Below are 16269 nucleotides of genomic sequence, written 5' to 3'. Positions count from 1 at the left end.
GCAACTGACCATTTATCCGAACTCGGGAACCACCAATCCACAGCGCCACCATCTTGCTAGGATTCAGACTCAGTCTATTGTCCCTCAACCAGCCCACCACCAAATCCAGGCACCAGTCCAGGGCTTGCATGGCCTCTCCCAGTTCAGATTACAGAGAAATAGAACTGGGTATCATCAGCGCACTGCTGTCCACTCCATGACAGTTTGGGTGAAACCCTGGAAAAGATTCCACTACCCCATTCACATGGAACCACTAGCCGCCACTGGGTCCCGGAGAGGGCCACTAGTCATTTCTATCAAGCTCCCAGTTCTAGGCTGCTCTGCTTAGGAACCAGCACCAGTGTGAGTTAAGAGAGTGTGGACCTTTTAAGGTGGGGAGGGGTACTGCTTCTCCCTCACCTTTCAGTCAGGTGACCCACTGTTGCTTGCACAGTTCGACAACAGGTGTGGGGCGGTTACAGATGGAGCTTGAGCTTAAAGGGTTGTTGCAGGCACTATGGATCAGCTGATCGCTGGCAGAGTGCACAGCTTTGAAAGCCCTGAAATCAGCTGGCTGTTGGCGCTTTTGAAAGGCCTGTGCTTTGCAGGTGCCACTGATGAGAGCTGCCCTGGACTCCGTTTGGGAGGAAGGGTGGGATATAAATTTAATAAATAAATAATACATAAGATAAAGGAGAGGTGCCTGCAAGCCTCCTTTCAGTCAAGTGCTGCCTTTAAATGCTCCAGCCCTGACAGGCTGCATGGGCATGGCTTGGTCAAAGCATCCCTGTGCGCCAAGTGTCATGGTCTCACTGGCAGGCCTAATATAGGCCGGAGGTTCCCCACTGTTGCTTTAAGGCCCTGCTGCTGAAATTCCAAGTTCTCACTGCTCAGATAAACTGCTCCTGCTCAGAAGGCTCAGAAGCTGTTATGCAAAAAAAAAAAAAAAAGAAAAAGCCCTAATTGGCCTCTGCTTTGTCCAATCACAGTTGATTATCTCTGAATTTTCTCTTCCTCCACCAGCAATATTTAATGGCAGATTGCGCTCTATTGTGTTACCTTGTGCTTCAGCCTGGCTGTCACCTCCTCAGAGCCATGCAGTTGTTCCATCAGCTGCTGGCACCGCTCAGCCTGGGCAGAGAACTGCTCCATCAAGGCCCGGTTCCTCTCCTCAGCTTCTGCCAGGGCCCGAAGGGTACCGGGGGACTCCACCTCCACTGTCTTGGTGATATACGGGGGGGGGGGAGGGAAACCAGCAAGGATCTGTGATGAGATCTGACACTCTTCTCTGCAGTGTGAATATTTACTCCATATTGGCAACACATCAACAAATGGGTGTCGCCGATATTCCCCAGTGAGCATCAGGGTGGGTGACTGTTAAGAGACTGACTCGCTTGTGACCAGCTCTTGCACCTTCCAGTTCAGCGGTGGAAATGCTAGCCGTTTGTGGCGTTTTCACACATGATGATTGACACTGAAGTGCATGTGTGTCAAGTACAAGTTTATCCCCATCGCTCAGTCACACTTTGCATTTTCACGTGTGTGCTTAAAACGAAATGTATTTGTGATCTGTCTCTCTGGCATCCCGGCAAACCAGAGAGGGGCCTTTTGGTCCAGATCCTGACCTTGAGGCCTGGGGGTGTCAGGCACACACTTGGCCAGCGCACTGCAGCTTGGCTCAGCCAGGAGTGTGCATGTGTGGGGAGAACTGTAGGGTAACCTGCCACATCTGCAAGAGCCACCCAAGCAGCCACGCCAGAACGGGTCATGCAGCAAGGATTGAGCTTGTGGTGGTCATCTTGGCAAGCAGGCCCCATAAAGGCAGCTCTCATGGGGAAAGTGATTGAGAAAACTGCCTCTGAAGCTCACTAACATGCTCTTGCACAACTCCTGCTCACTTCGGTGGGGCCTGTGCAGGAGATAAGCACAGAAGAAGTTGCCGCAATGGGAAGAGGCCCACAAGCAGGACCTAAGGGCAACAGCAGCACTCTCCCCACTTGTGATTCCGAGCAGCTGGTGGTCAGAGGTACACTGCCTCCAGCAGGGAGGGCAGAAGACCTTCCTGGCAGTTTACGCCCCGCAGGTCAGACCCTGCAGGTCAGGGTGTGTGTGTGTGTGTGTGCGTGCACAGACCCATCTGCACCACGCCATGATATAAACTCCACCCCCTCCCTAAAACAGAGGATATTCAGTCTGCTGGGCACATTTTGTGTAGGGGGGTGGGGGGAACACTGACAGGGAAATAAAGATCTTGTGCAGTTGGGCATAGAAAGCTTAATAAGGACCTAAGTTGCTTCTTAAAAAGAGATGAGAAAAAAATAAAGAGGTATAGAAACTGAAGATGAATAGATCATTCCATCTTCATTACCTTATTAATGGTAAAATTAGTAAATTTGGGGAATGCTTCCATTGTCTGCAAGACCCCTTCATTTCTCTTCTTTCCTTTGCCACCTCTCTCTCTCTCTCTGCCATTTTTCTGTCCTCCCTCCCTCCCTCCCTGCCTCCCTCTAGAAAAGTCCTTTTGCAGTGGGGGGAGAAGCGCCCAGAATCAGCCATGCCATTAACCTCATCAGGAAGGACAGGAACTCTTTCAGAATCTCCCAAGTCTGGGGAGTTGTGCTTGCCCTCTAGTGGCCACAAAGGGAAGCGCGACGCCACTCACCTGCACTTCCGGCGGCGGCTTTTTTGGGGCCTCCGAAGAGAGTTGTAGCAGGTGCTCTTCCAGGTGGTGCGCCTCCTCCTCCTTGCGCCACTGCAGCCTGTCCATCTGCACCTCGAGGCACAGCAGTTCCTCCACCTTCTGCTGCAAGGTGGCCTGCAGCTGCTGGACTTGGGTGCAGAGGTCCTTGTTCTCCTGGGAAGAGCGGGAGGGTGACCCCCACTCAGAGCTTGGGAAAGTTACTTTTTTTGAACTACAACTCCCATCAGCCCCAGCCAGCATGGCCACTGGAATGGGCTGATGGGAGTTGTAGTTCAAAAAAGTAACTTTCCCAAGCTCTGCCCCCACTTGCTGAGCAGGCTGGAACCATTGCCCTTTACTGCTCGCTCTGCATTGCCTAATGGATCATCTGCAGCCCTGTTGAACTTGGTCACAGGATTGGCAAGGCCATGCGTAAGCAAGGGCTGGCGTAGCAATGGGAGACCCAAACTCAGTCCCCACTCAGCTGTGAAGCTCACCCCAATTTGGGGGCAGGGGTTTACATGCCCTCCAACCACTAGGAAACAACAGCCCAACTGGCTTCTATTTTTACTTAGCAAATGCCTAAAATTAATCTCTAGCTTTGTCAATACATCTACCTTACTTCTGTTTACGTTTGTCATCTGCCTCTCATGAGAGCTACGTGTCCCAATCAGACCTCTAAACAGATCCAGAAAACCGCTAGATGTTACTTTTTTTTTTTAAAGGGAGATCAGCCATTTTTGTTTCTTCTTCCCGCATCTTGTGTTCCATCCTCCTCATATTGATGCAGCTTGGATGCAATAGGGCCCCACTCATACGGTGGGTTACGTTCCGGACCCCCACTGTAAAGCAAAAACCGCTGAAAAGCAGAACTCATTGAATAGAATGCCGAGCGATGCCCGAAAACTGCCGTAAAAGCGGAACAAGCGCCATATGAGTGGGGCTTTAGTCTAATTGTGTCTAATTGAGACCGCCGCATTAGCGAAGCGCCATAAAGAGGGGCCGTACTGTTTCTGTTTAACACCTAGCGGAGGCTAATCTTATTAAGCCTGCACAAAATCTCCGGGAATCAGTCTTAAGACTATTGCAGTCTGCAGACATTGCGTCTTTAACACTGGGCTTGATGAAGAGTTCTGGAGAACTCAGAAACCCTGCTCACATTTTAATGATGTTTTGTTTGGTCCTAATAACCAGTGGAGATGGGTAGCTGTGGAATCCACTCCGGGGTTTAGTCTGAATGTTCAAAGAGCTGTCCAAGGTGCTGATGCTCCTGGAAAGTTTGGACTAAAACCCGAAGCTGATTCCATTGCCCCACTGACATGGAGCCACCAGCCCCCATAGCTAATGAATTTGGGTTTTGTCCCCACATGGACCAGTACAGCAACCAATGCTTGTTTGTTTTCTAAACAAGTCATGAATAACATGCCAGCCTATGCAAGGGCACTTCCATGCTGCAGCAATATCACATGTGCCGTGTCAGCACTTTGCCATCCTACACCACAACAAGCCCCCACCTGCTCTAGCAGCCAAGAAGTGGAAGGTGCTCCTGCCCATGTAGCAGAGATTGCAGAGGGATACCTGTTCTGCACTTACAGTGGTTTTTTCCCCACCCATCCCCAATGAATATGACACCTGCTTTCTCCAAGACACTCTCTATACCAGCCTCCCACAACCCGGTGTCTTTCAGATGGTGCTTCCATCATCCTTGACTGTTGGCCATGCTGGCTGAGACTGATGGGAGTTGGAGTTCATCAAAGCCTGGAAAGCACCAGGCTAAGGAAGACTGTCCTGAGCTGTGTACTTCAATGCAAGGATGCCCCCTACTAGATCCCAAAGAGGCCAGATTTTGCACAGAGGCAAAGAGCCAGTTATTAGAAAAGTACCCCTCCTCCTCCAAGGACGATGGTCTAAGGAAAGGATGGGAGGAGAGGTCTCACCTTAGCCAGCTGGGCAGGGGGCTGAGCGGAGACTGTGACCAACTGCTGCAAGAGCCCCTGGGTGATATTCAGGCTCTGCTTCAAACCCTCGTTCTCCACTGTCAGGTTGTGGATCCGCTTCTCCGAGTCCGTCACTCCCTGGAGTGGGGTGGTGGCGATAAGACACAACTTGAGAATTTGCTTTACAAAGACTTCCTTCCAATCTCTCTGCAAGCATCGGGCACCTTGGAGAGGAAAGGTGGTGGGCAACCTAGAGGAGCAATACCCCCAGCACTGCCACAGCCTACAGCCCCAGTTCACAAGCCCCTCTAGTTATTTTTTTAAAACAAAATTTATATATGGCTTGACTATAATAAAACCTCTAAAGCGATACAAAAAATATTAAAATTAACCATTCACTAAGGCAAAAAAACCCTTGCAGTATAAGAACGTACCTCTAGCCAACAGACATTTCTATCAAACTTTAAAATGCAGGGAAATTGGGCAGCTATAGTGAATGCACCAGGGGAGCAGGAGACCTGACCTCCTCTCTGAGATATTATAATGCTCTACAAATTTGTCAAAATGCAAACACAATTTGGGTTGGTCTTTCACAGTCCAATCCATTTCCTGTGAGCAACACCTGCAATCAGTCCAAATAAGAGAAACAAGACATGTGCTGTGCTGATGTTGTTTTAGCAGGGAGGAAGCAACAATATTAAAACAGTTGACAGAGTTCAGATAGTCACTTTAAATATGCTTGATTTACTTTGCAATTTTAGAGAAGTTTCCTATAGTAAATCATTTTATTTTGCTTCTGTTTCTGTGAATATGTGAAGTACAGCAACACTTTGCAAAATTTACACTAAAAAAAAAACTCTAAAAACAATTGTGGAATAATGGCACTGACTGTTCTGCAGAACAGTCTCCAATGGGCATGAGGAGTGTCTCAGTTTGCACACGATGAAACAGTGGGAGGTGAAATACTGTATATTCTAGCAAATTTCTAGGTTTTAATAGACCATGCCCACCCTTCCTTAAATCGAGTTGTTTAAACATAGCAGGCTGAACCCATGCATCTTGGGCAGGACAAGTTTGTTTTTTTCAACAGCTAGATTCATTGCTTAAGTAACAACATATTGTAACCAGTCTGATTTTACATCAAACTGCAGTTTCAGATTCAGCTGTTAATGCAGGGTTCAGGGTAGGCAGGGGAGGAGGAAGAAGGAAGAGGAAAAGGGATGAAGAAGGGAGCGAGAGGGGAGGGGGATGGAGAAAAGCAGGTCTGATCATTTGCATGCTTATTGAGTTCAATGGGATTTACTCCCATGCAATCATGCTTAGGATAGGTAAAACTGACCATGGGGGAGGAAGAGAAGAGGGGAGGGGAGGGGAGGGGAGAGGGGAGGGAAGGGGAGAGGGAAGGGGAGGGGAGAAAGAGGGGGGAGTCAATTGGAAGGGGAGAGGGTGGGAGGGGCAAAAGAAGGGGGAGGGAAGGGGCAAGAGGGAGGGGATATGAGGGAGCAGGAGGGGAGGGCAGGTTTGGTCATTTGCATGCTTTTTGAGTTCAGTTAGATTTACTCCTGTACAATCATGCTTAGGACAGGTGAAATTGACCTGGGGGAGGAGCAGGGAGGGGGGAGGGGGGAGGGGAGTGAGGGGTATAGAGCAGAAGATGCCCTGTTCCCCTCACAGAGCTTCAATCAGAGTGGCTGACTGGATCTCTGTCAGATGAATAGGAGTCTCCTAGCAACTCTCAGCACCCTTCACAAACTACACTTCTCAGGACTCTTTGAGGAAAGCCAGAACTATCTAAAGTGGAATAAAGGTCTGGCATGCGTGTGGCCCCCTAACTAGCCAAGCCAAGCAGCGGTGAGTCTGGCTTTTAGAACACTGACAGTTGGTTCTTACTGAGCATGCCCGACGCTATAATAGACTTCAATGTTACATTTCTTAAACTAATTAAAAATCAGCCAGGCTTTTTTTTTAACTTTAAAACTGCAGAAGATGAAGGTCAGAGTATAGGGCAAGGTCATTAACAGGATTACAGGTACTCTGTGAACATGGCTGATTATTAATTTATTTCAAGAAAGTTTGAGAACTCTGACAGAAAAAAATCCAAAAGGGGTCTGGGTTTTTTCTCTCTCTTTTTACACTTTGAACTCTCGACTCTGTTGTGTGTATCACCATGAAAACTTAAAGGGTTGTTAAGCAAGCATTTCTGAGTTCAGGCCTATAAGTTTTGCAAGGTTTTGTTTTGAAATGAGCTTATGGGTGTCATGCCAGCTTGCCAGCCTTACCCTGGCCTGTAGTTAAAATGGCTAATTCCCAAAGCCTTATGGGGAATTCTTCCCCTTGACATCTTCCTTGTTAGCTTGCTAGCAAGCAGTTAAATTTATGATGTTCTTTCATCACTGTGACTTGGTGATTTTTACACCACAGCTGTACCAGCTTACAGTAATTTTGCACCTTCTTATCAGTGGAAGGGGCCTGGTTCCATCAGTTTTTTAATTCCTTTGATGAAAATGTTAATTGGTTAATTGTCTCCGGCTGGGAGGGAATTTTCCTCCATAAGAGGAGGCTCAGAACTCTGGGTTTGTGTCCCACTTCGGAGCACCACCTTGCCTATGGTGATGTTCTGTTGTGGCTCCATTTACATCTTGACTTGCAACTCCCTGAGGGGAAGAAGGCTATCCATTGAGAGATCCTATGCTCTTGTAAGTATAGCTAGGCAAACAGCTTTGTTATTTTGATTTGTGCCAAGAAACTTTCCTTTACCTTTGTTACCAAATACTTTACCCGTTTGGGTGTATGGTTTTAGGATTCAATTTGCTGCTACAAATTATTTGTGTGTACCTTTTTGCTTTTTGTAACCTTTTTATGCTTTTCTTATTGTCTTTTTAATAAACTTTAATTATTTTAAACCAACGTGTGTTTATTCTAGAGAAAGGGGTCAGTTCCTAAATTCAGTCCTTGCCATTTGATCACAACTACCGTGTAACAGAGAAACGTTTTTACCTAAGACTTCAGAAGGGGCCAGGAGGGTATCTAGCCTCTGGTCCTGAGAGGCTCAGGTGTTTAAGTGGACTCTGGGGTTCCCTTCGCCCCAGAGTAGCTAACCAGTTGAAGGGTGGTGGCAGTACTACCTTGCAGGGTTGGTGTTGGCGTGCACAACCTTGGCAAACCAGGATTTGCTGGGATCAATTGCCCAAGGCTGGGGATTGACTCCTAGGACAGTGAGAGCAGATGGGGAAGAGCTCCCCGCTCAATGGGAAGCAGCAAAATGGCATGGGGGGTATTTTCAATTAAACTTTGCGGGATGTGAAAAATCCATGCTCTCTCCCGTGGCTGTATAAAAACCAGTTAAAACCAAGTAATTAAAAATAATGAAAAGATAATTAAATTGAACAGTGAGCTAAAGAGAGACTAAAACACGTCAGTCTCTACGTGTCTGCATAGGCTTGCCGAAACAAAAAAACTTTAAGCAGGCGCCAAAACGAGTATAGCGAAGGTGCCTGCCTGATGTCAATAAGCAGGGAGTTCCAAAGGGCAGGTGTTGCCACCCTAAAAGATTAACTTCTCACAAATGCAGGATTATGTGGCATCTGTAAGAGCGCGAGTTCCACTGATCAAAGCGGTCAACTGAGCACATTTGGATTAAGGCAATCCCACAAGTTGGCACCATTTCTCATCCATCTCTTCCTGTGCCACCCCAACACATAGGCTCAAGCTTGGATTCTCTCCCCCTCCCCCAAGTGGGAGGCCCCTGGGGGAGTCAAGCTCTCCTCACCGTGCCCATGCGGAGCCGTGCCAACTCTTCCTCGCGCTCTTGAATCCGTTGCTTCAGACCTTGGATCTGCCGAGGAAGAAGCGACAGGCAAGTGACCCTTCCTCAGTCCCAAAAACCCCTCCCCCAAGCAAAGAGACCCCCACCCCAGTGCAGGAGAGCAGGCAGAAACCAGACCTGCACCTACAACGTGCCGGTCTCTCGACAGCACCTTCTTCATACCGGGCTCTCTGGTGCACAGTCAAATTTGGCAGCTAAGCAAAAAGACTGAAGCTGCTGCTAGCCCCAAAGGTATGAGTTAAGGTATGCCACCCTGGGCTCCTACTGGGAGAAAGGGCAGGATATAAATCTAACAAATAATAATAATGACAAATAAATAAACCGAGGAGGCTGTGCAAATGTTTCTCTGTAACACACCGTGCGTGCGCATGGGTAGCACTATGTTAATGGGAGTAAGATTGACGCTGCTCCGGGGCCCTCACAGAGTAACCAGACCCTCTAGTACCAGGGGGGGCCTGAAGGAGAAACAAATCTTTCTCCTTTTAGCAATCAACTGGGGCCTTGATTGGTCAATTCGGTCCATTCATCCCCTGCCTCTCCCCAAAAGCTCAAGGCAGCTGACCTGAACTACAAGGAGGGAAGCTGCACAATCAAACAAACCAAACAAAGCTATACGTCAGGGGTGGCTCACCTGTGCCCCCACCCCAGATCTTTGAACCCATCAGCCCCAGCCAACGTGGCCAACAGGCAGGGACGATGGGAACTGCAGTCCAACAGCTTTTAATATGTTTAGTATGTTTTTAATCCTTTTTTAAAAAAAGATGTTTTCAAAGCTTTTTAAAAATGTTTTTAACATAGTTTTGTCTTAATGTATTTTACGGTCTTTTTATGATGTTTTAGAGTGTTGTTAGTATTTCTGTTTGCCACCCTGGGCTCCTCCTAGGAGGAAGGGTGGGATATAAATCAAATAATAAATAAATAAATAAATACATCATCTGGGGGCCCCCAGGGTCCACCACCACCACCCCGCTAAACACACAGCAACCCAACACCGGCCTCACCTGGTGGTGGAAACTCCCGGCCAGCTGCTGCTTCTCACTCTCCCGCACTTCCGCCTGCTGCCTGAGGCCCGTCACCTCCTCGGCCAGCCGGCTCCTCTCCCCCTGGAGGCTGCTGATGGACTCCACCAGCTGGTGCACACCTGCGGGGGCCACTGGGTAGAGCAGGCCAGCTGAGGGCAGCTTCACACCTGGCCAGAGGAGGGAGAAGGGTTGTGTAGGAGGGGTCCAATAGTGACGTCACATTGAGGAAAGGGAGAGGCACTTTAGGTGGAACAGAGCAGAACTAGTGCAAACTATAAAGCAGTGGCCAGCCCCATGTCAGTGGGGAAGTGGAATCCGCTCCGGGTTTTAGACCAAACTTTCAAGGAAAGGCAGCACTTGGGAACACCCCGGGACCCACCTTCATGCATCTTCTCCAGGAGGCCTTGCTGCTCAGAGATGATGCCCTCCAGGCTTCCAATGAGGCTAAGCTTGTCTTTTACCCGCTGCCGGTAGGCCCTCTTCAGTCCGCACAGCTGTTTGCGACGGCGACTCTCTTCCTTACGCAGGCGGGAGCGATACTCGCCAGCCTTCTCCTGTAGCTGCTGCATCTGGGCATAGTGCTCCAGGAAGAAGAGAAGGTGGGACATCACAGAGATGAGGGGGGACTCCGGAGGCTGGTGTGATGAGGAAAGGCCCGGGAGTGAGCAGGACCCAGGGAAAAAGGCAGGGTGAGATACAACAGAATAAAAACATCACAAAACGTCACATCACACACACAATATCAAGTCCAGGAGAGATGTAGACCGGGATTTACAAGAAAACCCCTCCACTTAGAAGGCTTGTTGAAAGAGGAATGTTTTTAGCAGGCCCTGAAAAGACAACAGAGATGCCCACCTGCCTGATATGCAGTGGGAGGGAGTTCCAAAGGGTAGGGGCCACCACACCAAAGGCCCAGTTCCAACAGTGTGTAGGATGGGCCTCATGATAAGAGAATGCCCTCTCCTGCAGGGTGCAGCGATCAGTTGGGTATATAAGGGGTGAGATGATCAGGGTCCACCCAGGGTTTTAGCTACCCTGGCCCCAAGTGGGAGAGGGCATCTGTGGTCTCACTCCTCCCTTACATGCCCTCTCCCTGGATCCAATTCTGTTTCTTCTCTCATCACCAGAGTGCGCAAATCCCCCAGGAAAGGAGATTGTGCGTGCAAAGAATCAGAAGGGCCACCCGGTCAAAAGGAAAGAGCCGTTATGGAGTTGTGTTCCCTATTCTATAGCGCACTAAAATTCTCCCTGCAGCTATTCACGCTGTTCCCATGTTTTGTCCTGCCCACCTGCAAAGCAGAGGATGGGGGAGTCTGATTTTAACAGGAAAGGGGCCACACGGATGGGATGAGCTGAGCCCCTCCCCTTCTCCCCACACCTTTTGCCCCATGGTCTGTGCCTCCAGGCTCACTTCTGATGCTCGACCTGGGGTGGATGGGAGGAGTTTGGCTGGTGATCTGAACTCAGGCACATCAGAAGAAGAGCTTGGCTGCAGGATCGGGCCAAAGGGGGCCCATCTAGCTCAACCTTCTGTTGTCACAGTGGCCATCTGGGTCCCCCGGGGTGAAGCCCGCGAGTGGGACACGCCCTCAGTGGCCAGGGAGGTCGGACTCCCGTCACTCACAGCCCCTCTCGCAAAAATGTCAGCCAGGACTGTAGCTTGGTGGATGGACCCTGAGCCTGACTCGGGAGAAGGCATCTCCCTACCTCCCTCGACCCACACTTCTGTCGTAGAGTGGCGAAATGGGGAATGGAGAGACTGAGTGAGCCTTTAGCTGTGTTTGAATCTTTGCTAAAGATTCCACCTTCCCTGCAAATTAGTCAGACTGAGACTTCAAGCTTTAAAATAAGAAATAACTACTTTATTCTGGAAGTACATACTTGGTAGGAAAGAGTTCTACATCTAGCTAACTAGCTAAGTTGGAGATGCAAACCCTAAGCCTAGTCTTTGCCCTCATGCTTGGAGGAGAGGGAGAGACAAAGGAATATGTCTGTTCTCCCTCTCAAGAGAAAGAAGAAGTAAGAAGGAGGGAAGGAACTGGGATCAACATCCTTTGCATATCAGTCTAGCCGGAAGGAAGAGTCAGCAGGAGATCAAAGGACAGGTATAGCCTAGCAACCAAGAGGTCTCCTCTCTAGCTACCCTTTTTAACCCCATGCAGCCTCAACCCACAAGTTGAAGTTGAACCACATATTCCAACAGGGAATACCATAGTCTGAATGGTCCTGACTCTCTCTCTCTCTCTATATATATATATATCCACTATGAATTTCTCTAATCCCACTTTAAAGCCATCCAATTTGGGGGCCATCACTACAACGTATGGAACCAAATTCCAGGCTCTAAGCGGAGTGAAGGAGGACTTCCTCTTGTCCGTCCTGAATCACCCTGAACTGGATGACCCCACTGGGTCCAAGTATGGTGGGAGAGGGAGAAGAATGTCCGGTGGCAACGCAGCACATGTGCCTGACACCTCCCTCTGCAGGAGACCTCAACGAGCTGCTGCCTGTCCGAGTAAACAATACTGGTCCAGGTACACCAACTGTCGGATTCAGGGAAGGCATCTTCTTGTGCCTGCATGTGTGTGTGTGTGTGTATTGTTTAATACACTCCTCCACTGGAGGAGGCCACTTTTCACCCTCCACACGACAGAACTGGAAAGGACGTGGGGTGAGCAATTACCTTTCCGCCAGCGGGCTCTTTTTCCGCAAAAAGGAGCTTTGCAGCAGCCTCCTGCTTGAGGGACCGGAACTCGGTGAGCGGGGTGGGGATGTCCCCCAAGCCTGGACCTTCTTCATCTTCTTCCTCCTCCTCAGTGCTTCCTCTCTCACTGTCTGAGCTGCACACTGAAAGAGAAGCGAGAGGGCCACCAAGCCCTGCAGCATCTGTGCTTCGGGGTTGACACCCGCCCTCAAAAAGCCCATTTGACTTATGCATTCCCACCTGCGCCTGGCCTGCAAAGCCTGCAGGCCACAAGACCTCCCTGGCCTGCTGAGCTCAGGGTGTGGGGCTGCTCAAGACCCATGCCTCGGAACTCCTCCACAGGACCACAGTGCAGCTGGGAAGAGCCATCCCAGCTGAGGGCAGAGCACACACTTTGCATGCAAAAGGCCCCAGGTTCAAAACCCGGCAGCTCAGGGTAGGGCTGGGAAAAAGGCCCCTCTGTCTGAAACCCTGAAGAGCTACTGCCAATCAGTGTCGGTAATACTGAGCTAGGTGGACTGGGCCTCCCTCCCACTAAGGCAGCTTCAGATGTTTGCATGCAGGTTTCCTGATCTGAACCTGTGCCAGCTGGTCAAGCCTGAGGAATGAGCACCGTGGAGCCCCTCTGGACAGCAGACTCCTAAACTGCTTCCAACGGCACTGTACATGGGCGAGCATTCCTGCCTTATTGCGGATGGTGACGATTCATGATTTTATGCCTTCTACGTTAAATTTTACCCTTGTAGTTCCCTTTAGTACCAACCCCTATATATGTGTATGTATGTGTGTGTGTGTGTATGTATATATATATATATATATATATATATATATATATATATATATATATATATATATATATAGTATTTTATGTATTTTAATTGCATTTTATGCATTTTAATTTATTTTAATGTTTTTGTGATTTTATTGTTTACAATTTTATTATGTACGTGTTTGATTTTATTTTTGTAAGCTGCCCTGAGTGCCCTATTACAGGGTAGAAGGGCGGGAGAGAAATATTTTAAATAAATAAAATAAAATAAATAAGATTCCACCGCTGCTCTCACACAAGGTCAACGTTCCGGAGGGCAGGAGGGCTTTGGGGCTTGCTAGCAATGCCAGGCTCTCTGGAATGCTTCTGCTGGGGGAGCTGAGGGGGAGAGAGGCCAGGGCTACTTACTGTCCAGTTCAGTTAGCTCTTCCCAGAGGCCTTTGCACAGCAGGGTCTTCGTTGTCCTCTTTGGTGGCTCCGTACAAGATGCTCTGCCAGCCTGTGTGTGGCAGGAGGCAGGGCGTAAGGACAGCGGGACAGCCCTGCGGCAGGTGGATCAGGCCCAGGGCCCCACCTGGTCCAGCACTCTGTGCTCACAGTGGCCAACCAGATTCCCCTGTGGGAAGACTGCAAGCAGGACCTGAGCGCAACAGCAACCCCCACCTCAAACACATACACACATGTGATTCCCAGCAACTGGCATTCAGACTAGGCATACTGCCTTCAACCGTGGAGGCCAGTGGACACCAGCCATCATGGCATCAGCATCAACGTACAAGATGTTTGGGAGAATATTAAGGGAGGGATCCTTCCAGAGTGGAGAAGGCCGGCAGCAGGGCAGACTAGAAGACCTGTGAGCCCCGGGGAGCAGAAAGCAGCTCTGCCAGAATTTGAAGGTTCCCTCTTCCCCTAGCCGCTGGTATAGCCCAGTGGGGAGGAGAGCCCGGCTGGGAGTCCAGAGTCTGTGAGTTCAAATCCCCGCTCGTGTCTCCTGGGTGTCAAGGGCCAGCTAAAGATCACCCCACAGGGAGTGGCTCAGGGGTGACGTGCCCTGCCACCTCTGCAGCCGTGGGCAAGCTGCAGAGTCCCAAGGAGCCCAGCTGCCCCCCAGCTGGCAGTTGCGGACAAGGAAGGGCTGGCAAGTGCAGCTGTGGCAAGCTGAGCAGGCCCTAGCTAGCTGGGGAGGACTAGCCTCGGAGGGAGGCAATGGTGAACCTCCTCTGAATGCCGCTTACCTTGAAAACCCTATTCATAGGGTTGCCATAAGTCGGGATTGACTTGAGGGCAGACCATGTCCATTTCTATTCCCCTATCCCCATGTATGAAAAAAACAGAGCACATCCATCATTCTGCTTGATCCTGGAGCAAGGAGCAGCTGCAGGCGAGAATTCTCACATGTGGTTTGTGCACGCAATACTTCTCGCCTGTAGCCCCCAGCTTTGTACACACGTCCATGGGCCCTTGCAGGGGGGCCGCAGCAGGGCCTGCAGCAGGCCCCATAAACCCTCTTGGTGGCCCTGCAAAACTGACCACGGGGGGGGGGAGTGAAGGCACTCCTCGCCCAGGGCACTCCCTAATCTAGAGCCAGTCCTGAATCTGTTCTAGCAGTGCCAATGGTTGGTAGCACTGGGGGAAGCAGGATATTTTTGGTAGCATAAAATAAATCACACAAATTGGATGAGAATGTTCATAATACTTCTCTCCCCTCCCCTCCCCTGCCGCCCACTGCATCTAAAGTCCACCATTACGGTACCCCTGCCTGCCATCACAGCACACGGCCTGCCTTCCCCCTCCTTCATGGCGCATTATGCGCAGATACAGCTGCTGCAGAAGGCCAGTGAGTATCGCTTCTGTCTGGGCAAGGAAGAGAGCTGCTGAGGACCCACAGCAAGTGGGGGGGTGGAAAGAACCTTTTTCTGTTCAATGGTCACATCCTTAGGCAACATATGCCAGGGGTGAGTGGGTGGGGCCAGAAGGAAAAGTGAGCAGAGCAAGAGGCATGAACTTTACCTTTGTGGAGTAGGCTCATTTCTACACACATCCACACATCCCTCGCTATCCTCTATGACAGAGACATTACCAGACTTCAAGGACATGTTCTAGCCAGGCAAAACCACTCAAGGAGTGTGCAATCAGGGCTGGGGAGCGGGTGGTGGTTTGGTGTGTGTGTGTGACCTGCAAAGAGTCCCGACAGCCATATGAAGAGGCCTAGGGCAGCCTTTCCCAAACTTTGTCTCCCCAGATGCTGCTGGATTGCAGTTCCCATCATTCCTGACCGTTGGTCATGCTGGCTACAGGGGCTGATGGGACTTGTAGTCCATCAACATCTTGGGACCCAAAGGCTGACTACAGTCTTGATTTGATTCTCTGTCATCACTCGACAGATCTTTGAAGATCTGTCCTCTGAGACTGTCCTTTTTTGTCGTTGTCGCTATGCGTTTTTTGAAGCAGCATCTACAGTCCTGGTGGTAAATCCTTTGATCCACTGTGATGCCGCAGAAGACGCCATGGGGGCAAATCTCAGAGCATGTGCAGTACACACACTATTGCAAGGCATCCTGCGTTGAACTACACAGATCATGCAATGCAGATACTTGGTGCAGCAAGAATTCTTGGCAGTATCCCAAGTAGCTGAAAAGGAACAGGCCAACTCCCTAACTCCTTAGTCAGCCTGGATCTGTAGTTAAAAGGGCAGCAGATCTGCAAGAGGGAATATTGGGGGAGGCATGCATCCTTAGTGAGTGTAAGCAGAAATGTGGGAGAGCGCGTGTTTAATCTGGGTATGAATGTGGGGTTAAAGAACATGATCTTGTACAAGCACGCTGAGAGAGCAGAGGGTGGGCAGCGGTCCAGGCACAGGTATGCCTTTCGCCAATGTAAAGGAGGGAGTTAGCAAGGTTTACTCAGCGCTATCAAGTGTCATCTGGTGCTGCCGAGCGATTCATTAAACCTTGGCAGGGAAGGGCACAGTGTTTCGGGATTTGGCTTAGAATCGTAGAATCATAGAATAGTAGAGTTGGAAGGGGCCTATAAGGCCATCGAGTCCAACCCCCTGCTCAAGGCAGGAATCCAGATCAAAGCATTCCCGACAGATGACTGCTGCCTCTTGAATGTCTCCAGTGTCGGACAGCCCACTACCTCTCTAGGTAATTGGATCCATTGCCGTTTGGCTCTAACAGTTAGGAAGTTTTTCCTGATGGTCAGTCGAAATCTGGCTTCCTGCAACTTGAGCCCATTATTCCGTGTCCTGCACTCTGGGACAATCGAGAAGAGATCCCGGCCCTTCTGTATGTGACAACCTTTCATGTCCTTGAAGAGTGCTATCATATCTCCCCTCAGTCTTCTCTTCTCC

The 16269-nt window shown here is 49.8% G+C and overlaps 1 protein-coding gene across 1 annotated transcript in view; it reads right to left on the bottom strand.

The window, feature by feature from the left end:
- The window catches only part of KIFC2 (kinesin family member C2), a 49580-nt gene that overhangs the window by 19865 nt on the left and 13446 nt on the right, over positions 1-16269 (bottom strand). The window contains exons 2-9 of the mRNA XM_061612186.1: positions 13326-13416; positions 12128-12291; positions 9824-10079; positions 9424-9611; positions 8366-8431; positions 4597-4734; positions 2642-2833; positions 1039-1200 (exon numbers count right to left, since the gene is read on the bottom strand). Coding sequence (XP_061468170.1) covers positions 1039-1200; positions 2642-2833; positions 4597-4734; positions 8366-8431; positions 9424-9611; positions 9824-10079; positions 12128-12291; positions 13326-13416 — 1257 coding nt within the window. The remainder of the gene's footprint in view (positions 1-1038; positions 1201-2641; positions 2834-4596; positions 4735-8365; positions 8432-9423; positions 9612-9823; positions 10080-12127; positions 12292-13325; positions 13417-16269) is intronic.

The sequence above is a fragment of the Rhineura floridana genome, chromosome 1, assembly GCF_030035675.1.
Source record: "Rhineura floridana isolate rRhiFlo1 chromosome 1, rRhiFlo1.hap2, whole genome shotgun sequence".
NCBI classification, from domain to species: Eukaryota; Metazoa; Chordata; class Lepidosauria; order Squamata; family Rhineuridae; genus Rhineura; species Rhineura floridana.
Note: the sequence above shows the minus strand (reverse complement) of the source record. Positions and strands in the feature narration are given on the sequence as shown.